The sequence below is a fragment of the Strigops habroptila genome, chromosome 4 (assembly GCF_004027225.2).
Source record: "Strigops habroptila isolate Jane chromosome 4, bStrHab1.2.pri, whole genome shotgun sequence".
Classification (NCBI taxonomy): Eukaryota; Metazoa; Chordata; class Aves; order Psittaciformes; family Psittacidae; genus Strigops; species Strigops habroptila.
Window position 1 is genome coordinate 46,419,493 of NC_046358.1, and position 24,352 is coordinate 46,443,844.

Consider the following 24,352-nt stretch of genomic DNA (forward strand, 5'->3'; position numbering starts at 1 on the left):
AACAAACAGGGAAATCTAACTTGTGCTTTTGCTAACGTGCTCCAGAGAATATAAAGTGTAGTTGAATTTCCATGGTTCATTCAGTCTTTGGCTTCTTTGCTGAGATTTCTTAAAGACAGATTATGTGGTTTGAAAGGGTTCATCTCACTTGTGTGGGACTTTCTTTTGTGTAAGCTGTGAAATAACCATCAGATAATAAAAATTTCCAATTCAGTCTTGGCTCAGAACTAGAAGGATATCCCTAAGTCATTTTTGTTGTCTTCTTCCTTTACTTCAAATGACACAACAGAAGTTTAATTGATCAGTGAGAGATTTAAATTTACTGGATTCAGCAATTCCAAGAAGAACTTTTGCTGTAAATGGATGTTTTATTTTACCTGCTTCTAATGATATGAAGCCTTTTGAGCAGCTACCTTATTTTTTTCTTCCATCCTCTACATCATCTAGGAAAAAAACTTATAAATGAAAAGTAATCAGATAGGAGATATCAGGGGAAAGGTTATATATGTCGTATATTTAAAATAAAAATCTAATGTTGGTCTGGCATTAAAATTTTCTGGTTGGGCAGCATAATTTTAACTGGGAATCTTAATAGCAGTGGCTAAAATCTCTAGGCCTGGGTCAGTAGTAATCTGTATTGCATTCTGTCAGGTATCAATCATAATACTTGCCAGGCCTGATACTCCCAGTTATGGCATACTATGATCGTGTGATTCGTAGAAGATATAGGGTGTTTTTTCTTCAGTTAGAGTTTTAGGACTTCATTATTCCTCATATCCAGATCAGATAAGTAACATGTATTATTTCAAAAATGTTAGTGAATTCAGCATGCAGCATATGTGCCAGATTGGTAATATATTGAAATAAAACTGATCAACAAAGCAAGTTCAAAATGCCATGATAAAGCATCATTTATTCCAGAAATTAGAGTCTGTGTCTTTGTCCTCTAGAGGTGTCTCAGAGAGTCAAATTGATGTCTTGCATGTACTGCTAACTGATTGTGTGGAAATTTTTTTAAGTTCACTTTTTCTTTATTCTTCTGTCTTTTTTACCCATCTTCCCCCATTGTAGCAAATTAGACGGCCGGATGAAAGCAAAGGAGTTGCTAGTAGAGTTGGATCCCTCAAAGTAAATATGTTTCTAACATTTATTTTGCAAGTTTTCTTCTATAGCCTACACTTTTCCTTTTGAAGGGGGAGGTGAGGGGAGGGAGGGAAGGGGCTTTTCCATTTCTCACCATCCCATCATTTTTATTTCAGTATTCTTATTGCTGTTGGGTCACATTTTGTTTGTTTCTGTGCTACACATAGAACAACTGAAGTCAGGCTGCCAGTTAGTTAGCTTTGAATGTCACTACAAATAAAAGATAGTAACAACTTCCTTGAAATGCCTGTAATTTGGTGATCATGATTAAACCACTTCTCTGATCTGTGGTGTTTGTTGTCTCTTAACTGCTTGTTACATGGAGAAGTGACTTACTCATCTTCAGACTACTGCTTCCCATCTTGAAACATAATTAAACTTCTGTAGTGCTCACACATTTTGCATTTAAATCTGCAAAAGACCATTACAGGAGAGTTTAATATTTCATGTATATATAGCCTTTAAATCAGAAAAAATCAGAGTAAATAAAGAGGAGATAAGAGATTCATGTGAGGCTAATAAGAATGGAGACACTGTTTTGTTAATAATTAGTCCCTTCTGCCTTTTTTATGTTTGTATAAACATACTCAAATATTTAGGGCACGTAACAGAATAGGCAGATACCTAAACCAGTACCCACCATGCACAATGTTAGACCCTAATAAATGGTTTAAAACACAAGATATAACCTATACCAAGATGTTGATCATATGCAGTACAAGCCATCCTGTTAAGGTTCCATCTCAACAGTTGCCTCTTTTTCAGCCATCCAATTTTTCACTTTTTTTCCAGTTTATTTCCTTTTAGCACTTTCTCAAGCACTGAATATTTCTCTTTTCTTCTACACTCTCTTTGCCTTTCCTGCCGCCTTTGGTTTTGAGCTTTTGGTTTGGTTTTGTATGTGAGTGTATTGACTTTGTTCTAGGACAAGCCATCCTCTCTGTTCTCTAACACTGCTCTACAGCTGCTCTTTGTGAAAATGTTATTTCACTGAGCACAGAGAAGGGGAGGGGAAGGATTAATTATGCGCCTCTTTCCAGTAATGCCACCATTTAAATTGATCTCAGCATAGAAGAATAAGCCAGTTGATATTTGTTTATACAACTTATAGTTGGAGGCATCTGTAGCATTCCTCACTGTCTGTGAGGCTTTATCTTTTCATCTTGTGTTTTGAGAAGAGGTTTAAGTTACAGTGTTGATGAGAAGAGCACTGTACAGGAATGAGGCACTGTTTCAGTGGGAGACCTTCAAGACCACTGGATTCACATGGACAAAAATACAAGACAGCCACAGTTTCTATGCTGTTTTTGAAAATTGTGTATGTAATTATTGTGACCTGTGCATTTTAATGGGTTATCACGTGCAATTCTAGGTTTACTACGTATACATATGTAGAAGATGTAGCTAATTTAGGTGATGGGATTCACCTATTATTTTAAGAACACCCATTGATACTTAATTTAGGATTATTATTTCTGTATCTGATTGCCCAGGATTTAATTTCACAACCCAAAATACATATTTAGACACAAAATCTTCTATGACTATCATTATAGAAAATGGGAAATTCTAATTGAGGTTCCCAAACATGAAAATTTATCTCTAAAATGTTGTTATTTGTGGAAATAAATTCTAGAACACCATCTTACCCATAAATAAGCAAATAAATAATTAGAATTATCTGTGCCTTGATCTTCCATTTTTTTCCTGTACTGAAAAAAGAGCCATGTTAATCAAGCAAATGTATCTTGTTTCCAGATTCCAAGTTTAATGAGCTTGTATGTCTGTGTTGTCCAAAGCATTTTGATGTCTTTTCAGAGGCAGTGAGAAATGTGTAATGCTATGATTTATTAAAAAATAAAATAAAATTAAAAAAAAAACGAACAAAAAAACAAAGAACAAAAGAAAAAAAGAAAAAGAAAAAAAAAGTGCCAAGAGAACAGGTTGCTTTTTCAATTCGTTTTCTGATGTTTACATGTAGCTCCATTGAAAGCTGGAGGAGCTCAGAGATCACCTAGAAGGCAATGTCAAAGGATGCTCTGCCCGAGTAAATGTACGATTTCACTTGGTGATCTGTTTTTTTTAAAAAAACTTCCACTGGCTGGTAACACCAAATCTGATTGGTTTGTCCTCTCATCCCCATCTTTTTCCTTTCTCTCTCTCTTTCTCCCTTTGTGTTTTCTTTCTTTTCTGGCTGGGGTTTCATTTTAATGTGTGTGAGAAACCTGACCTAATTGACAGGGTTCTTCTTTAAAAGAATATCGTACTACATTTTAATGAATGCCAATCAAAATGCTAGGCTTTACAGTAACTAAAAAAAGTCCCTTTCCAAAATTGAAGTTGCATATCTAAAAGTTTTGTGAATATTAAACTTAGCAACAAATAAAATAGACATCCTCAATTTAAAGGATAAAAATATCTTCTGCCAGTGATTGATGGCGTTTCCTGAACTGAAAATTGATAGAAGGTAACCCAAAAGCATATAGGTTCACATGTACCTCTGTCTTTGCCTTTAATCTTTTTGCATCCCTATTTTATCTCACAAAATAGATTAGTATTTGGTTCAAGGCCAGCTATGCAAATTTTGATTGTTTTTTTAGCAGACTAAGGAAAAAATCTGCAGCATATTTCTTATGCATTAGGCTTGTTCTTTAATGAAAAAAAAAAATGTGAAAAAAGGATTAGGATCTAGTATATCAGTCACGATACCCATATAAAGTTGTGTATTTCTCACAGTGTCACAAGGAATGTTTAATAAAGCAAGTCAAATCCAACATAGCAATACAGACAGCAGTACCTCATGTTTAGTAGTTCACCTCATAAATTAAGATCAGCTTTTCAGTAGTTCTGTAGAAGTGAGTTTAAGCCTCATAATTTAATGCATCATGAAAATTACAAAAAAAGGTACAGTTGTGAGCATAGTAGATGTAAAAGGTAGTAACCCTCTATCCCTTTGCACATCTATCTAGTAAAGATTCTGTGAATAATTTCTTTAGATTCGTGTCTTGTTTGTGTCTTCCATACACTGTGACTGTTGTCATTCTCAGCACTATCATTCTAATGCATAATCCACTATGGTGATACAGTGCAAGATAATTTTGGTAATAATAATGATTTGATAATTTTTACCCCTTTTGGATGCTTTTGCATATCCAGCTATATATCTGACAAGGAATACAACGAAGTTTAGCTGCTAATATATTGCAGCTTTCTATGGGAAAAAAAAAAAAAAAGAAAAGAAAAAAGAAAAAAAAGAAAAAAAAAGTAAAAATCAATTAAAAGACTGTATTTTTTCCCTGGCAAATCTTTAAGAATCAATTTTGGGGAAGAATAAACTGTGTGGTATTTTACATTTGGTGGTAACTCAAATTATTAGTCATAATCAAGACAAAGCAAGTTACTTTACTTTAGATTCCTCACTCTTAAATTCATGAATTACTACTAGTGAATAAATGTAAAGCTAGAAACAAATTATGTCATGAAACTTTGTACTACAAAAAATGTGTTCTAATCACACATGATTTCAGAAAATGTCACATCAGGAAAGGTTTCAAACAAAAAGCTGTGACCACATTAGCCATGAAAAATTAGTTGTAATAAAATGATCCTGTTCCTCTGTGCCACTTTATGTGTTATTTTGTGGCTGTATCCTACACAATGTAAGGAAGTCAGATTGCGAACTAAGACATGTTCCATATATTCTGCTTATGCCCTTTAAGTTTCTTAAAACAAGCAGGGCACATTTCAAATATAATAACTTATAACTAAAATCTGGTGCTTTTTCACTGCCACTCTGATTCATACTGCAATAATGGATGTTTTAGACAAGGCAACACTTTAGAAGACAAAAATGACTGATCAAAATAAAGAACAAATCCTTACTTAATAGCAGACAATTGGAAAGAAAATAATGAGGAATCAGTTAATAGTCCATCTTTAAAACAATTTTTATTTCTTCCATACCACTTTTGGAAAGGGGTTTAGATGTCAGTTGTTAATACTCCTACAATGTGGCAAATGTATTGAATGGTGTGGGATGGGGAGCATATAGTATCTGATGGCCAGCTCCGTAAGTGAAAATGAAATGCTATTGCACGATTGTGTATATTATTAAGGTGGAACCTTTGTTCCAGACTGAATTGCAAAGACATGCTTTCCAGATTACATTTAAGGGCCATTGGAAATATGCAGGAAACATTGGAATTCTGCAGAATATCCCTGATTCCAACAGAAGTTTAGAAAGCCTGCCAGATATTAAAAAAAAAAAAAAAAAAAAACCAAAAAAACCCTGCACTGAAAACATGCATAAAGTTTGAGTTAATTAGGCATTTTGAGGGTTTGGGTAGTTTTCACTTTAAAACACTGCTTTTAATATCAGCAGTAATGCATGACCATTTACCGGACAAGTTATCCTGAGCTGAGATTTGTTTTTCCATTTCTACTTGAGAACTTCATTCATCTTCCTTGCAGCTCTTCCAGTTTTTTCATGGCTAAATCCTTTGACCCCTCCCAGAGAGAAGTGTTTAGAAAAATAAGTCTTCTGTCACTTGGACATGTTAGCATTTCCTTACTGTTCAAATTAATGTAGCAGTAGCAAAGAAACGCAATAGCTACTGAGATTATCAACAGTGATACAGCTGACTGGTTTATGTTTCTAGAACTCACAATACCGCCTAAAATTGATACCTTCCTATAAGTGTGGAGTTCAGCTGAAATTCAATAGAACAGCACTGCTTCAATCTGTGATTTGAAGTTTTTTTGGTTGGTTTTTTTTTGGTAATTGTGCAGGCTAAAAATTTTAAATGCCAGTATAAATTCTGCAGAAAAATAGTACGGAAAGCCCATCAGAAAAAAAATTAAGTGTAGAAGTTCCGCACAGAGTTCCCACATAATATACCTAACAATTTTTGTGTGATTTTTGACCAGCATGGTTCCAAATCAAAGATTCTGGGTTTGTTCAAGAAAAACATTCTCCAAATACATAGCAGAGGCCAAATACTACCCATAGATGATGATTAATGAAACTGTAATTATCATTTTTGATACAGAGCTGTATCTCTCAGTCTACGGTCTCCTGCATGCAGTGTTCTCTTTAAGTACCTGCCTTGATGAAGGATTACATTTATGGTGCTTTTATTCCTGGTCTTAATATTCCATTATTAAAGATCTAAGTCAAGCCAGTAAGGGCCTCAGACTAACAACAAATTGCTGTTGCAGACTTTGAACCAGATTCTCAGTTGGTATAAATAGGCAATGCTCTTTTAAAATCATTCTCACAGTGGGGTATTTCTGTGACTGACAACATGGCCCCTTAACTTGAATGTTTAGGGCGGAAGAGCCCAACATCTCAAATGTTAGAATGTTAGCTTCACCTAAGGTAGTGTATAGCGGTTGTCAAGTAGTATGCAAAATAAAGAGAGCTGCCCCCTCTCTCATACTGGAAAAAATAAGCACTGCAGTTCATATATGATAATAAATTGAAAGCAGAGTAGATGGCAGATGTAGATTAAATTAAATAGATGGCAGAACTGTCAAAGGAATTTGGAAAAGTATTGACATTTAATTTTAAAATTAAACGTGTTATTAACACAGAAGTTGTACACTTACAAAATGCTAAAATTGGGCAGATGCAGGAAAACAGTGACATAGAAATGATCAGGAAATTAAGTGTGCAGCAGATTAAACAGTCTCATTGTGTGATCCTATTGAACATAAACCAAACAGCAATTACTATATGTAGAAGTGTGGTATAAGCATAATCATTTCTTCAAGAACATTAGATTGAGACTAGAACACTTGAGCATACCTTCAATTTCCTGATTATGAGACAATGTCATAGGTAAATTGAGAGTCTATACATGTATGAATAAGAAAAAAAGAAATAGGAGTGAGTGAGATTAAGAGATTAAGGAAAATTGTGTGTTCAAGCATAGGGAGAAATAAAATATACAGGTATCTTATTAAATATTATAATTTGCTTCTATACAACTGAAGCTATGAAAAAAATATAAAATTATTTAAAGTGATTAAATACTAAGAAGAGTAAGACTGAAGTTAAATGGTAAGTTTAGCCTAGATACTAATGAAAATATGGATAATTAGATCACAGGGTAATTTGACAAGGAAAGTAATAGCATTCTTCTTGCAGCAGTTATCTAAGAGAAGACTAAAGTAGTATACAAGCATCTAGCATACCCCTTGTAAGTTAGCGTGAGGAGTAGACAAGATGAACCAAGTTCTTCAAAGCTTTTCAGAATACTATTCCAAACATCCTCATAGTTGTTTCTGTTTATCTAGTTGCTAATACTTAAAAAAGTGATGCTGTGATGTTTCTTCTTGTTACTGCATTCTTTGGATCCTCATCTGCAAACCTGAAGCTAATGGTTCTTCTTTTTCCATGCTGTTGCAAGGCAAACCATGGGAACAATGATTGGACACTATTTATGAGAATCTTGATTAGAGATTCACCCAAAATTTTAGATGAACCCCTGTTCTGAGCAAAGCCACACTCTTTTCTTTCTTAGAAAAATTTCAAAGCAGTGTTGCTGGAAACAGATTTTTCTCTGTCATAAGGAGATCTCTCTTTTTTTTTTTCCTTTTTTCTTCCCATTCCCCCCCTTTTTTAGAAAACAAGATGGACTGTTAAGAATAATACTTGATTTCTTAAAACTGTCTTTTCTATGTTTCTATTTGTCTGAAGGAATCTTCTATTTTTGACTTAATTTTTCTGCAAACCCTTTCCCTATAAGAAAACTTTTTGTCAGGAAAACAAAGTGCTGAGTGCATGTGAACATTTAAGATGTTTTGAAGTGATTTTTATTTCCTTAGTAATGCTATCTAGAAGAGCAAACAAGATACACAATGCCAGAAAAGAACAAAAATATTTTCAGAGTATTAAAAAACGTTAGTGAAGAAAGAACAGCTGCATAGAACTATATAATAGAGACATAAATGAACACAAATGTGACTGTAGAGTTTTCCTGGAAGTGATATTTTATATTTCAATGAAGACTTATGAAATAGACGTTTGAGATTGAAGAATATTCATGAGAGGCTTTTTATGAGTACCATGTTCTCTGCTCAGTCCATCAAAATACCTATGTCAGCAAGAGGTCACGAATAATTTATGTGGAAATTCTTGCTGGGTTCATCTTTACCACAAATGTATCCAAACTGCTGTTTTGTTGAAGTCTAGACACTAATTTTGTTGAAGTCTAAGGAAGTTTTTCTGGGGCTTCTGATAATTCATTTTTCCCGTAGAAAAAATTGAGAGGAGATTTTTAATGCATTTAGAAGAAAGAAGTCTTAAATTCCATTTATTCGGCTGCTTTTAGTCTTTCTTCACATCCAGTTGTCATCAGATCTATTAATCTAACAAAAGTTAAGGGGGAAAAGAAAACCAAAACACCAAAACTCTTACTACTCTTTGTAATTGAAACATGAAATGTTTTCAAGCAAAGAAAGGATTTTCAGATTAGATTTATTAGGAAAAGATATCCTATAAATAACTGGAGAGTCCTTTTTTAATACTTATGTAAGTACATAAGTATTATATTTTACTTAATAGTAAAATGAGTGTCGTGTACAAACAAAATGTTTCTTAAGCAATCAGTAAAGCTGTAGTGTTACCAATTGACTTGTGTTTGCGCTGAAAGCTTTTGACAGTGGACAGTATCCCTCAAGACTCACAGCACTTTACATTGCTTAGAGACATACTCTGCAGGTTTCTGCTGACCTATATCTGGCCATTAGTCATTTAACTTTGCAAGTTATTCTGGTTTTTGGGGCAGTGAGATTGAAGAAAATCCACTGTTGTTAAAATGCTGGTTCTGAGCATCTAAAAACATAAAGATATACAGGAAAGAATAGGGCTTCTAGTAGGTTTTCACATTGTACCCTTTGCAGAGTTAGATTAAAACTAATAGTTTTAAATGAAAGAGAATGGTAAAGCTTCATCCTAGAATACCATATTGTCCTAAGGATAGTGTTGTTAGCTATTTAAAGGAGGCAGGATTGATAGTTGCTTTCAGATTAATCATTAGTTTTAATTATTTTACAAACACAGTACATTTTTTTTTTTCTTTTAAGAAGCTTCCACCTTAAAAGGCATAAATTTGGAGTTTCTGAAATAGCTGGTCATGGAAACTTAATGAACCCCCTACTACTATCTCAGTGCTGGAACCACCTATACAGAAAACCTTCTGAGATCCTTACTGTGCCACCATTTCCTTTTTAACAATGTCTTCTTTTCCCCACTGCACAACCAGGCTCGGCTCCCTTCGTGCTCATCCACCTATAGTGTTTCTGAGGTATACTTTGCACGTGTTCTCTCACACAGTTGACCTGCTCGCCCATCACACTTTTTGCTTTTATTTACTTTCTTCTTTTTTTGCATTGCACTTGTGCACAAGTGGGTAAAAATCAGCTGGGGGGGAGCAGATTTTGCATGATCAATCTGCGACCATGTTCAACGTGGTTTTAAAATCACTGTACCAGTCTGGGGCAATCATGGTGTATAGTCTAGCAAGGCAACTGCTACATGACATAACAACATAAATTAGATAGTAAAAGCATCCTTAGTTATCTCTTACATTAAATAAAAATAATAAATTTACAGATGTCCAGGCTGCAAAATGCTTCAGTGGTTAGTCTGATCCATTTTCAGCTGATGAAACTGGAAAAACTCTGTAAAGATGGCTGTCACATTATGATTGCTAACTACCTATCTAGATACAGGTGGGGTTATGATACCTTTAGTTCATTACTAATTCCCATATCTCTGGCTTGGGTCACTACCTGCCAAAATGCATACACTGTTGTAAATACTTGCATATTGGCTTCACAGTAGTCTTCTATAATAAAGTATAGTACCATCTTAGCAAGAATTGAAAAGTACATTCAATTGTAATTAGGATGGGAAAGAAAAGGAGAAAGATGTTAAGATAAACTAGAATTCACAGCATCATGGGATAAAAACAGAGTGTATAAAATACTGTCAAATTAATATCCATGACCCACTGTGGAAAGATTAGGCTTCAGCATGTTATAAATGATTAATGGATGAGTATCAAAAAGATGGACTTAAGGTTTTCTGCAGTACCGAATCACTCTTAAGCATATATAGTTATTTATTCTGTATTTTAAAAGAATCCCTTAAAGTTGACAAGATCTCTTAAAATGATGACAGTTCGTGCTATCTCACACTGTCGGCCCAGTTCTAGACCTGATGTGAATGTTGTGTTAATGAGCATCATAGACAATGTAAGCATAAGGAGCTCACCTACTCAGTCACTTTGTCCCTAAGCAGGAAGATCTGTGTGTAAGCAATACCTAGCTGATGCGTGTCTAATTTGTTCTCAAAAGCTTCAGTTTCTTAAGCCATCATTCCTCGCACTTCCTCGTGCTTAATAATAGAAAGTTTTTTTCTAGTTCCAGTGTATGAACAGACAAGAGATCTAATAAAACAGGTTTTAAGAAGAAATATGCTTACCAGTTTTTCTGCCATAGATAAATAGTTGCTGTCTGGCTCCAGGGGACAAGTTATTTTAAAGATACTTAAGTATGTGTTCTTAAAAGCACCTAATACGTATTCTGCAGTTTATTGTGCTTCGTTACTGTATTGTGTGAAAGTCTCTGTTTTTATCATGATTATTGTCAAAACGCTAATGTGGAATAAATAAGTAACACTATGCTTGTATGCATACAAAGACACTTTTTTCTTGGCTAATGCAGCAGCAAGGAATTAAGTTCAGTGCTTCACATGCAAGGCAAAGGCCATCCGCATTGAACCAGCCTTTCTTCTGAATGATTCGTATGAAATTATGAGAAAGCACTGGATCAACAGGCATTTCAGCTTGATGACACTGTCATAATGCACATGAGCAAAAATGGTGAACATGCTTTTATGGTTTGTGAAGTAAATAAACCGCTTTAAGGGAAACTGGACTCTTCTTGCTTTGATGGCAACTTCAGCCATTTGTCCTTTTCACATTCTGGAGCAATCACTGTCTTCGAAAGAAATATGAACCTGGGCATTGTGGCTGGTGACTGGTCAACACGTATGGGTCTCCTGCTTGATCAGATTCCAAAATCTATTTTGCCTTCTCCAAAGCTACGAGACTGTAGTACCAATTAGTAATCTTGGAATAGAGAGACTCTACTGAAACTGAACAAGAAAATTGGAGTATAAAGTGCATGAAAACTTAGTGACTGCTGTCCGCAAATGGATTGCTTTGCAATTTGTTGTAAGGAATCTGCTCGCTGAAGTATCAAAGTGGCACTGCAAGACTGTACAAGCAACTTGTCCCTTATACCCTGTCCAAATGGAAGATCTTCATATCTAAAATATGCATAACCTGGCTGCCTGGTGAACCAGATCTTGTGATGCAGATAAAAAATTTCTAGCTGATCAGAATTTCATGCTTAGGAAAGCAATAGCGCAAGCCCTAGACTGCCCTCTCCAGAACTGCAGACTGGAGGTGTGAAAAAAAATGCGTATGTTTTTCCCTGGTGGCAGGGTAACGTCCTGTGTACTTTTGAACAGACCATTTGAGCCAATGACAGATCCAAAAGAACAAATCAATTGAAACTGAACATCTCTGGCAATTGTAGGATCTGAATCTCTAGGGATTGGAGATTCTCAGGGATCCGTAAAAGATTTGTGGTGTAGTTTCTAACTTTGTAAAAGACTCTTTCTTCAGAAATACAGCACAATATCAGGATGCATGTCCAGCAATGCTCAATGTCATCTGCTATTATTTTAGAAAATGGGAAAAGCTGCTATGAGTGAACAACATCCTAAACTCTGAAGGATATGATAGAAAATCAAGTCCAAACGTCCACCATGAATTTTTATCAAGGGGAAGAAAAGCAGAAATGTACTGCACATATCCGGGGGGCGAAAGGACCACCCTTTTGATAGAATCTCAGTGTTGTTTCTTGTGTTTAGACATATTTCTGTGGTTCTTGTTCCAAGAAAATATTTTTCTAAAGCTGATTCTTAAGCACCAACTTCAGAGCTTCTTAATTTTGTATGTCCGAGTCATCACCAGATATCTTTAGGCCTTCAGAGAATGCCAGGAACACAGAGATGAGAGAAATGAAATCAATGCTGTGGGAATTTAGCTGAACATGCTCTCTGACAAAGATACAACAAAAGATAGTGAGTGTACTGTCAGGGATTTTTTTTCTTGCTGTTACATAGAAGGTCTTTAATTGAAGAAGTAAAAGATCTTCCAGCAGAAGAGAAACTTGATATTCTGCATTGTGAAGAATTTGAGGTAGATTTCACTGCCTGATTTTTTTCACAGAAAACATCCTGTAGAGGCTCTTTTGTGTCTCAGACTCCCAATAATTAGGAAAAACTTCTTTTCACCTGTTCCTTTTTATTGCCACCAGTTGCACTGGTGGAACTATGAATGTGGTCAACTGATACCTGTTTGAGAGGAATGGGCAGAAAGTTGTTAAAAATTTCTACTTACCCTTAGTTACAGAAAGTTTTGCATAGTTTGTTGAACTCCAGACATTATAGGGTAGTAGTACTATGTATCTACTTAGCCCCAGTCAGCTCCTTAGCAATTCCTCTTGTTTGGAATGAGGGGCTGTCTTTGGTTCAATTCAACTAAATCAAAGTGAATTTCATTAAAAAGTGATTCCCTTGTGGCAAGAGAAGTAAAGCTTTAATGCTCTAAAATGATATAATAGTAAAATACAAATTCATATTCTCTTTGAGCTTTACAATATAGAATAAATTCTTCCCCCTTTATGAACACTGGTTAGCTTCATGCCTGAAATTTTTGTAAATGTTAGCACGACTACTTAAATTATTTTTCTAAGAGTAGAAATATTAATTAGGAACAATGCTGACTTAGAAGTTGTGCAGTATAGTATGTGTATAATATAGCTATAATCTACTTATCCAGCTGTCACAAAACATTTTTCTTTTTTAATAGCAGTGCTTCACTTAAGAAATTATTAAATCAGATTGGTTTCACTTACATTTTTAGAAGTACTCTGAATTCAACTTCTATCATAAAAATAGCATACAAAATGCAAAACTAGGAGATTGACCAATGGAGATTCATAGTGTCCTAATTTATAAAATTACACTTAGGTGTAATGGCCCCATTTTTTACCCTCATTTGTATCTCAGACCAGCATCTCTCGCTCGCTCGCTTCTGCATGCGCTATGTGTTTGGTAAAAGCATAATGAAGGAAACCTATTGATCTGATTGTTTAAAGTATAGTGGCAGCAAAATGTTTACTGCAGTGTTATCCCCTGCTTTTTTTAAAAAACAAAAAAAAGTATGTTTTTCAAAGGGGGAAACAGTCAGGTCCATAGCTTGTCGTCTGTTTTATTTAGCCTCATTAAGTGGTTAGAACATGATGCCTTGTGTTGTGAAATGTCTGCAAACTTTCATGTCAGACTTTTCTCGCACAAAGTACATTGTTTCCATAAACATAGTTTGGAATATGTATTAGCTGCGTACTGATTGACAGGATTTGATTGTGTACTTAGCATTGTTAATAAAACAACAGAGACTTGTGTTATCTTACCTGATAATACAGGAGCAGAGGGACCAGTACAGGGAATTAAGTATCAGCAGTTTGTTTGTTTGTCCAACTATATTGGTAAAATCTTGTTCTGGTTTTCTGTGTAAGTTTTTTTGCTGTTGAAAATGGAAGAATGAGATTTTAGGTAAAATCAGAATTTGTAGGTATTTCTCTTTCAAACCTGAACAAAAGGTAAAAGCTTTCTACTTGGCAATTGCCATTGAAAGACTTATATTTTTCCTATTGTATTTTACTTTGCTACTAGTGCTACAGTACTCTAGGCCTAAGAAAATTGAATTAATTAAAATTCTTACTTTTAGAGAAACATGGTTTGCTCAGCGCACGTTGCAGTGCAAAAGTTTATGAAAAGCCAATGATCTTATTTCCTTATTTGTTTAAAAAAAAGCAAAAAAAGGTTTGCTAGTTCTATCTTAATTCTTGTTATTGGGATTAATAGCTGCACAAAATATCTTCTGTAGCATTCTCTGTTCCGTACCAGAATAGAGAACTGTTCTTGCTAGGTGTCATATCAAGAAAGGCATTCAAGGCATCTCATGAGTGAAAGTATAGCAAAACTTCAAGCTACATCAGGAAGGAGAGTGGGTTATTGCAATAATCTGATCAAGGTATACATGAATAACTTCGATGAATGTCATCTTAGATATTTACAATCAAATTTATTTTAAAAAATCATTAAGAAATGTTACTATATTTGTACTTCAGATACAATTTATCTTTTTTACCCCCTGCTTATTCTCAAATTAGATTCTTTATTAGTTCATACATCCAAAATAGAAGCAAAATTTTACTAAATCCTATAGCTTCTCTGTACATGGTACTTACCTCATGACTTCTGTCAAATAAAATTATCCCTTCATATTAACATTTTGCACTTTTTTACTCTCTATTAATAAGTTCGGTTCAAGCACTCACGAAGTCCATTTACAAAGAACTATTTAAATTTTAGTAGAGTGGTAGAAACAGGGATTTTGAATGGCATCTCATTTAATATTACAAACTTTGGCTTATATATTATCTATTCAACTTATCGAAATTGTAATACTTTTTGTTGATTTTATGATGGTAAAATGCTTCCCTGCTCTGTATTTATCAGAGAGAGAATAAATAAAATTCAAAGTGTGTATTAGGAAGCATAGGCATTAAGAAATTGAATGACAAAATCACAACTATTTTCCAGATAATGTTATATACATTTCTATATTCCAAAACCTCAAGTAATTCAGAAATAGTTTCCATCCTTCCTCATTTGGAACTCTAAAGTTCTTTACTTTCTGTTTCAAGACAAGTCTTTATGGTTTTTTTTTAAATGCCTTTTCTCCTTCTTCCCTTTCTCCTTCTTCCACAAAACGGGGAGACATTTCACCCTGCCTTATGGTAGAGATGTGCAATCATTTATAAAACAAATTAGATCAAGTCAGAGAGCTTTAATGTAATTTTCCTTTTGATTGGTTATAGTTTAGACTAATGTATGTAATCTATATTTGCATTTTCTGAAGTCAGTCTTGTCATTATTTCTCTATAATTACATCCATTTAAGCAAGGGGTTCTGTTTCCATTTTCCTGTGCTGTACCATTCCTTGGACTATATAGCATCAAAACTGGCTTGATTAGATATAAATGTGATATTTGTTTTCTAGACAACCACTGTTTTCTTTTTAAATCCAGTAGCAAGCTGCTCACCAGCCAGTAGCAAGCTGCTTGCTAGCATACAATGCTTAGTATTTATTTTGAGGGTCTTACTACTTATATCAGTTTGTTTAAGAAGCCAGGTGTTAGTTTGTGTCCTGTTACACTGGAAATAACACTCAGTGCAACTGCTTTCTAAGTTAAGTTCAGCTCCCAAGAACTAATTCTTCAGAGTCAGCTTCAGTAATAGAAGCTATAGAAAATTAGTCTGGAGTCTGAAACAGTAATAAAGTAGATCAAAACTTCTATTACATTGCTATGACTGCTTTTGGAGTAATCACTGGTGTAAAATGCCATATGTATGACATAATTTACATGTGTCTCTAGTGGACAGTGTCTGTTCTAAGATCTGGAAATCAAATTAGAGAGACACAGCAGTGTCAGTAACATATAGCTCAGATGTCAGTGGGTTCCCATCAGTGCTCCCTGTTGTCTTCCTGGTTTTGCAGTTTTTCAAATGCAGTTTTGTAACATGGAAACAAGTGTTTTTGCTAAACATAATTACCATGAGGTTTTTTATTTAAGAACTGAAGGGAGGAATGTCCTTATTCACAGTATTTTTCATATCCCTTTATTTTCTATGAATTTCCAGGGTTTAGTGCTGCTAGAAGCCCAGCCAAATTAATATTGAGGTCTCAGGCACATAACTGCTGGTGGTTACCATTGTGCTGGACCCTGCAATCCAGACTGCCAAATTCAAGACGGAGCTAAAGGAATCTTACCCTTTTGAGCCTTTAAGGCTCAAAGCAAAATCCTAAATGCAGATCCTCTTTCTGCTTTTGTATTTCTGATCACTTTCAAAAATAATTTCTAACATGGGTTTGGCAGTATAGTTCTCAGTGCAGCATTTGCTTGATTCCACCATCTCCTTTCCATGGCTTATGAACCATCTGAAATCATTGCATTATTCATCCATGATGATTCTGATTTCACTTTAAGGATTCTCCTCAGAGGAATATAGTCTGTGTTTCTGCCTCAAGTCAAAGGCAGAAACCTAGCTCTTCATGCAGTAAGTTCACTGTACTGGTATTTACTGCTCAGATGGATTCCCATACTGAAGCTTTATTTTCCTTACAGCTGTTGCTTCCTAGTTTGAATCTGAATTTAAATGAGCTTTATGCATTTTTATACTTGAAAATGTGCAAGCCTGAGGTTTTGGCTGAATGCTGTATACATCAGTTACTATAATATACACCATATATAAGGTTATTGTTACTTGTGTTTACTAGGTTTTGCAATTCTACTTGAAGCCCTTCAAATTTGATGCTCCTAACTCAAATTAAAATGTTAAGCTTAACTAGAATCAACTACTTTGGAGTTACACTGGGGCAGGAATTCTGATTGGATCACATGGGAAAACTTATGTTTTGTTCCTGCTTATACAGTTAGAAAAGCAGTCTAGCCATTCATGTTAGAATGATAATAACTATAAAAATTCCAAGCAAAATTGCTGGCAAACACTAGTGGAAAAAGCTGAAATTTAAAGATGCTTTAAAAATCTAAGAAATTGAGCGATGGCCTTTTGTTGACTTTTTGGCCTGAAAATTCACTAGTCAGGTGATTGGTGGCTTTTGAAGCTTATCATTGCTTTGGTTTTGTTGGTGGTGTTCTCATGTGTTCATAGTCTTTTAACATAGAAATGCAAGGAATGTTACCTATGTAGTCAGCTTCCAGAAAGGTGAGATTGTAAGCGTGAAATATAGGTTGTAGGCTTTGCTAGCAATTCCAAGTTTGATTCAAAATCCTATCAAGGTCAATGGAGAGATGCTTCTTCACTCCCACAGACATTGGATCAAAAGGATGGAGGCCTGTAGGCCTCAGACCAGGTAGGAACAAAAGTAGCAGAAGCTGAAAGTTCCAAACAAGCCTCTGTCCCTTCCCCACCAACATATGTTCAAATATTGATGATAACTAGATGTTATGAAAACTGAAGTCTGTTTCCCAGTTGTAGCAGATGGGGTGAATGGTGACTACAGCTATCTGGCTTCAGTCCAGGAGGCATAGCTGTCTGCTGGAATGGAAAACATGATGCTGTGGCAGAAAGCCCTGAATGGGTGCCAAGAAAGACTATACTGCATTTTCTGCCTCCCTATTAATGCAAACTTCATGTTTCATGCTGGAAAAACTTCTTACACTGTTGTCGGGGTACTCATTTTGTGTGTGTCCTACTTGAGACATATGCTGAGTGATGTTCACATATGCTGAGCACTCCAAATGCAGTTGAAATAAATGGCATCTGAGGGACTTTTCATTCTGTAGTCCAGCTGCAGGCACGTCAAGTTAAATTTAGTTTAGATGTCTCTGGGTCTCCGTTTCTTGTTTGTAAAATCAAGTCATCCCTCTGCTTCACAAAAGATTTTGTAAAAATAAATTCCTTCATGTGTATTAGGATGTTTTATATTGTAGAACCAAACAGAGCAGAGAAATCTATGAAGAACTAAATAATTCCCCATTCAGAAGACAGTTTTGCTAATGTTTAGTAAGTAAAATGTAAAATCAGTTTTTGAACAGGGAGATTAAAATTTAATAGCCTTATCTTGTCTCATGCAGAAGCCCTGTTGAAAATAATGATGAAATAATGATGCTTACATGTCAAAGGAAAAAGAAGAGCTGCACACATAACATTGATTGGATACATCCTAAATGTTATTGAGTGTTGTGTTTCACTTAAACTTACCAATTTTGCTTGACTAAATTTGAATGAAGAGTTTATTTTAAAATTCTGATTTTGAGAGTCATACATTCAGGAAAAATAGTTTACTCTTTTTGCAGTATTGTGGAAATGTCTTTGTTTTAATGTTGCATTGAAATTTGCTGTTGCTGGGTCAAGAAACAGAAATGTGAAAATAGTTGAAATTTCATATAAAAGTAAAGCACTTGTAATAGAAATGAAACTTTTAAAAATGACAACCTTATTAGTATATATCAGTGGTTAGAGAGTAATTTATGGTGTGCTTGAGGACAAGAATTTCTAGTTATCACATATTTTCAGTCCATCTGAATAACAGCAACTTCAAAAGCCGGTTTAACTGAAATGGACATGGAGTTTAAAAAGTCTTATGCTGGTCAGATAGGATATAACTCAGACATCTAGGACATACTTAGAAGGCTGAGTGATTCATCAAATTTCCAGGGTGTGAGATTGTATGAAAATAGGCAAATAAATCCCATTTCTGTGGCAAACAAGGATGACAGGAATGCCTTTCTTTTGTATCACTTTGGAAAGAAAATTTATTCTCTCTGCCTTTACTTAGGCTATCTACTTCTCAAACTGGAGAATATTTCCAGGGCATTTGGAGAATGTTCAAGATTTTCATTCAAAGAAATAAAGATCTTGTCCACAGCTAATACTACAAGTAGTAGAACTTTTGATTTTCCCAAATGCAGTGTTCCTAGAGATTTCTTGTGTCTTACAAATCAAGTTAGAAATACGCATTGGGAATTTGTGAACAAATCATTTGGCTATGTCTTGACTTAATATGGCTTCAGTTTATACAAGATGCATATCCTGTCCATATTTGGGTATTATAATTAATACTGCTTCTCTGAACAAAACCAGTGTGATCTTGAATAAGTCCTGAACAGCCACTAAAACATCACAGAAACATGCTGTCTTTCCAGTGTTATTCATACAGCATATCTATATGCTGTCTCATGCTCTTAAAAACACAAAAGCTAGCTTTTTGTTTTTCTCATAAAAATGTAAGCATTTCATTAAAATTCCTCTGACGAAATAAAACCCACCTCCTTTCTCTTTTCCTCTTTTTATTCTCAACTATCAAGCCTATGCCGCCAGTTTGTAGTAGCAAGTTTGCTTTTCCATTAGCTTTCTGACCAGATAGGAGATTACCAATTTGTCTCCTTTTTTTGCTGTACATAACATAGTTCTTCCTGTTTTCTTATTCAGTGAGGTGTTCAGCTTGCAACTTTAGTTGGTGTGTAAGATTTTGTTTGAATCCTCTTCTAGTAATAATCATTTTGATTTTGCATCTCCAGGACAAGGTCAGTTTCCACTGAGAGATGACTAATCAGCGTCTTACCCCAGAAAACTGGCCTTTGCCTTTTCATTTCCTTTTCTTCCAAATAATGGATAGTAACTTTTATTTTTTTTCAAATACTGCTCCTGTAAAATGAACCAATTCAGCCCTCATGTCTGTACAGTGTATTCATCAGTCCACTTCCACCATCCTGTTTGAACAGTAGTTAGGATGAACCATAATCTGACCATAAAATACCATATTTGTGTTCAGAGTCTCCTGGGAAACAGTGATGAAAATAAAATGTATCTTTATGTAAAGTGTAGGTGACTAGGAAAAAACTCAGAAAAGAGAACTCAGTAATATATGGATGAAGACATAAAGGCATATTCAAGATTTGAAGATTACTTCTGTTCAGTGTCCAGTCTACCAAGCATAACATTTAATAAGTGGTAAAAATCTGCTCCTAAAATTATTCTGCTTCAAATAATTTTTTGCTTATTTCTTCTCACTGACTCCAAGTGAGTAATTCCATGTGTAGAATACTGCATTATTCATATTTAAATTTTGGTGAGGTGAATCCCAACAACCATGCTGCTCCTTTTTAAAAACATCTTAATGCGTAATGTCTGCTGCTATCAAATTCCTTGAGCTCACTTTCCTTTCTCTTTCAGACGTGTTCTTAGTATAACAAGAAAAAAATCATTCTGTAGGTTTGAACTGACTTCAGTCCTAATTCAGGTGGCCGTAAAGCATACTCTTAAGACCTTGCATATTCAGCTCAGCGTAAAAGTGCTGTTTGATTAGGAATGTGTTCCTGAAATACGAAGATTGCATCTTGTAGTAACATTATTTAATCCTCAAATACTTCATTGAATGTTTTGTGAAGTTTGCAATTCCAAGATACTCTTTTCCTGTGAATTTTTTTTAACTTCATTTTTATATTCTGTATTAATTAAATCAAAGCAATTCTCTGTTCTTCAGATTAGATTTAAACAAATTTTTTAATGAAACCAACCAATGTAATTCGTTACATTTTTCAGTTTACTCCTAATTTAACCTTACATATATTGCTTAGAATAACAGACCAAAATAAATTTTTACAGTACTGTCACACCAGTTTGAGACATTGTTATTCATGATTAAGTTTTATGTGTTTATTTACAGATATTGATTAATGTATGTTTCACTCTTAGCAGGGAAAAGGTATTTTAGGCAGCAGCATGCAAACCCTACATTTATAAATCAGATCATACATGATTTGAAATCTATTTAAAGCAGATAGGTATTTGAGAGACCATTCAAATGGCATGTGCACAGGGTGTGTTGTACAGAACTCAGATTATGTCATTACTAATAAATCACATGTAGAAGAAAGCAGCAGCAGCATGCTTTCCCACATCACAGAGAATAAATTGTCTTCATAAAACTGCTAAAGTTTCAAGGAGAGGTTATATGAGTTACGCACTTGCTCACAAACAGCAAGTCGTAGTAGGTGTAATACCTCATAGACAGGCCTCCCCACTGTTCATGAGACCGTTAGAGGAATAGAGTTCTAAATTGCTAATGGCTGCTATGCTTTGCATACCCTGCTTCCTTCATTACAGCTTAATGAACTCATTCCCTTTGCTGTACCTTAGTCCTCTGTGTCTGTATGAATGTTTGGGTTTCTGCTGGTGGTTCCATATTCTGCATGCTTTCCTTAAAGAGAAGCAATGTGCTTTCCCATAAATGATAAAGATTATGGGTTAGCCTCCTACAGGCTGTGTGTTCCTGAGAAATTGGCTCTTTCTGTTGGTGATAACTCATGTTTTGGTGTCATTGTTCTGAATTGTTCTTCATGTTGCAAAATTGAGTTGAAATGTACTCCCATAAGAGTTAGCTTTTCATATTGGGCTGGAAACTCTTCATCTTTGTGTAGCAATTTGTTTTATTATAACGACTGGCTTTTAATTGTACCTCCCATAATGAAGAGCTGACTTAATACTCTGTGCTAATCTTGTTATGACTTTAAAAAGGTAAGTAATTTCTCTAACAATTCCTAAGTTATGGTAAAGTGTTAAAGGGTTTTTCAGTTTTCTTTTTCCCTTTATTTTTCACATGAATTTTTTACTTGTAGCATGAATTTTTCTTTGTGTCTTTTTCTATTTTTCTTGTAAAAAAGCCTTTTGTGGACTGATTTTTATTTGCAGCAAAACATATCATGTAAATATAAATAAATCCAATTCAGTACAGTGATTGATTTCATTTTTGAGACCAATCATGATTGATAGATAGAAATTGTCAGCAGGACTCTTTATTTTACCATTCATTTAATTTATTTTTGAGTATTATATTTCACATTCTATTTACTACTGCAGCTATGGGAGAAAGCTTACAAGTTGCATTCCGGCATAATGAAATTGTATCTTATAGAATATAAAATCAAGTTTGCTTATAAAAACAGAGTAATGTGAACTGAATGCTTTGGGTTTGGTAACGTTCTGCCTGAATTATGCAGGGGAATGGTGCTGGCTGGTGGCCCATTGTATCATCTGCCAAGATACATTGTGAGCCAAGAGGCTGTGTAATGGTCAAACAGAAAAACTATACTTTTCCTGTGAAAGGAGAAACAGACATAGGTTGTTATTTATGTAACTACCTGTGAATGAGAAGAATTATAGTAAATGCTACTACTAATCACTCGCCCCAGTCAGTCATGGTACTATATGCAATGTAATATGGATTTCTTTACTTAACAGTAGCTTTGAAAAGAATACAGGTTTTTTTGTAAATGTCACAAAGTAGTGAAACCTGCAGATAATGAATATGATAAAAGGCACTTAAAGCACGTGACCCCATTTATACAGAGCTCCACTGCTGCTAAAACTGTATGTGTTAGAAAACTGGTGGGTCTTATTCAAAATCATTTTACTTCAGTCTTTTGTTAGAAATAACATTTAGGATCTCAATGTGCAATTTATATATTAAACAAACTAAAGTATTATGTAATACCTAATTTTGATGTTAGTTATGTTAAAACATGGTTTGTATTCTGCAGCTGTGAGCATAGGTTGGGAAATGACCAAGTCTAGCTGATCAAACCTTTTATTTTATTATCATGGATTCCTCTTCCACAGCTGCTTTTAAAATTTGTGGGAAGCAAATTATTTCTCATACTGCATATGTTGCCCATCAGGTGAGTGATAACATGGAAACTGTAGGCTGGGTGTAAGAAATCAAAAAGTATATTTAAAGTCCTCTGTGTGCACAGAATTAAAAAAAATGACCTGTAAGAGGCTGTGTGTGAAGCCAGCTGTCTTTTGTTACCATTGTCATTTGGACACTGTAAGAGCAAAACTTTGTCAGCACGTTTTCTATATTAGAAGATTTGATCTGCAAATCTCAGCTGCTCTGTTCATTATAAATCTCTTGTTTTTGTCCATACACTAGCTCCACTATAGGTTGGAAGGGCTTAAAGATGAACTGAGGAGGAATAGAGGCTACAACTCGAGAGTAACTATTACTGCTCAAAGGAGCTGTTTTCCATTCGCAAACATTGCTTTGCGCTATGGGTTTGGGCTCCTTTTGTTCCTCCACTTTGTTGAAGACTCTCTCTTGACTTCCATTTTACTTCTTTAGCACTGTCTTTGTCTGCTAACATTTTTCCTCCTTCTCTAGTAGCTTTTATCTGTGTCCTTTGGATCACATATTTTACTTTGTTTTAGTAGATTGTTTCAAATGTTTTGTATTTTTGTATTTTTGGATTTTTTTTCTTTTTCTTTAGGACTGTGTTATCTCACTGAGTTTCATTCCACAGTTTGCTGAATTGCTTGGTTATTTTGCAGCAGGCCCATTCCTCGTTTTTTCTCTTTTCATATGGTTTTCAGTGAGAAATAAGAGAGCCTCTTCCATTTTAAATAGCGGTCTTACACACATAGGCCCATGTCTCCTTTTGAACACACCTTCTGCCTTGCCATGTCCATCCTGCTTCTCTCTCTCTCAATCTGTGCTGCTTTCTCTCTCTTGTGCTTTCTTTCCTACCATTATACCATCTTTTTGGTCCAGAATTGTCCATTGGTAAATTATAGATAAATATTTACTTCTTCCAAAGAGAGATCATGTCATGCCTTTGAAATCTTGTAAAACAACTCTGGGCCAAATTTGGGCATCATCATTAATATTTTGTTTGCAGTTTTCTTGTATAATGCTTTTGGTGGGAAGGAGGGAGGGCTTGGGGGGTTTCTGTTTGTTTTTTTTAAACAACAGTTTTCTTCAGGGAAGGACACCATAACCCACTCTAAGTTGCAACATTACTTTCCATAAGTTATTCCATTACAATAAGTAGACTGTGTTGCACTGTAGAATCCAATTTTTTTATGTGAATATACATTTGGGGCAAGCTGCTGTGGAACAGAAGAAAGAGGTTTAGAAGTTGGGCCACAGTTGGTTTCAGCTTTAAATGATTGTTCCTTTCTGAAGACTTTTGCGGGTTCCATTGTGTACCATTGTGTACCATTCTTCATCAGTTGTTAGATCATACAAATTTAATTTCTAGGCAATTCTTCTGCAAATTGAAACTAGTCTGGAAGATAATCTGGGTTCACTCCTTCGCTTCTTCAGCAGAGGCAAATGTTCTGCAGGGAAATTATACCCTCAGCATGGCTTGTGCTATTCCACTTCTTTCACCACGTGTCCACAGGTTTACTTTATTAGTCCTTTCATTGAAATTTAGCAATACATTTGTCAATAAAGTACAAAAGAGAAGGATTCTGTTCATACCCTCTGAGAGGATTGTCTTCCTGCAAATTTTACTTTAGCTGGGGTATTTTCCACACAAAAAGCTTTTTTTCAAATTTTACCAGTTCCGTCAGCTGACCTGCCAGAATATAGATTCCTTTTCAAATTAGTTCATCTAAAAACTTGCAACTTCAGTGTTATTATACAATGTGCTATCTTTGCAAACCTGAGAAGAATTAACAAGAGCTGATGCT

At 34.9% G+C, this 24,352-nt stretch overlaps 1 protein-coding gene across 17 annotated transcripts in view; it reads left to right on the top strand.

Moving 5' to 3' along the window:
* The window catches only part of GPHN (gephyrin), a 312,212-nt gene that overhangs the window by 235,386 nt on the left and 52,474 nt on the right, over positions 1 to 24,352 (top strand). For 5 of the 17 annotated variants that reach the window (XM_032919855.1, XM_030481565.1, XM_030481569.1 and 2 more), the window contains one exon: positions 1,072 to 1,128. The exons of 5 other annotated variants lie outside the window; for them this stretch is intronic. In XM_032919855.1, coding sequence (XP_032775746.1) covers positions 1,072 to 1,128 — 57 coding nt within the window. Of the gene's footprint in view, positions 1 to 1,071; positions 1,129 to 9,410; positions 9,453 to 22,811; positions 22,875 to 24,352 lie in introns of all 17 variants that reach the window. 7 more of the 17 variants (XM_030481561.1, XM_030481564.1, XM_030481566.1 and 4 more) reach the window with 3 other exon arrangements.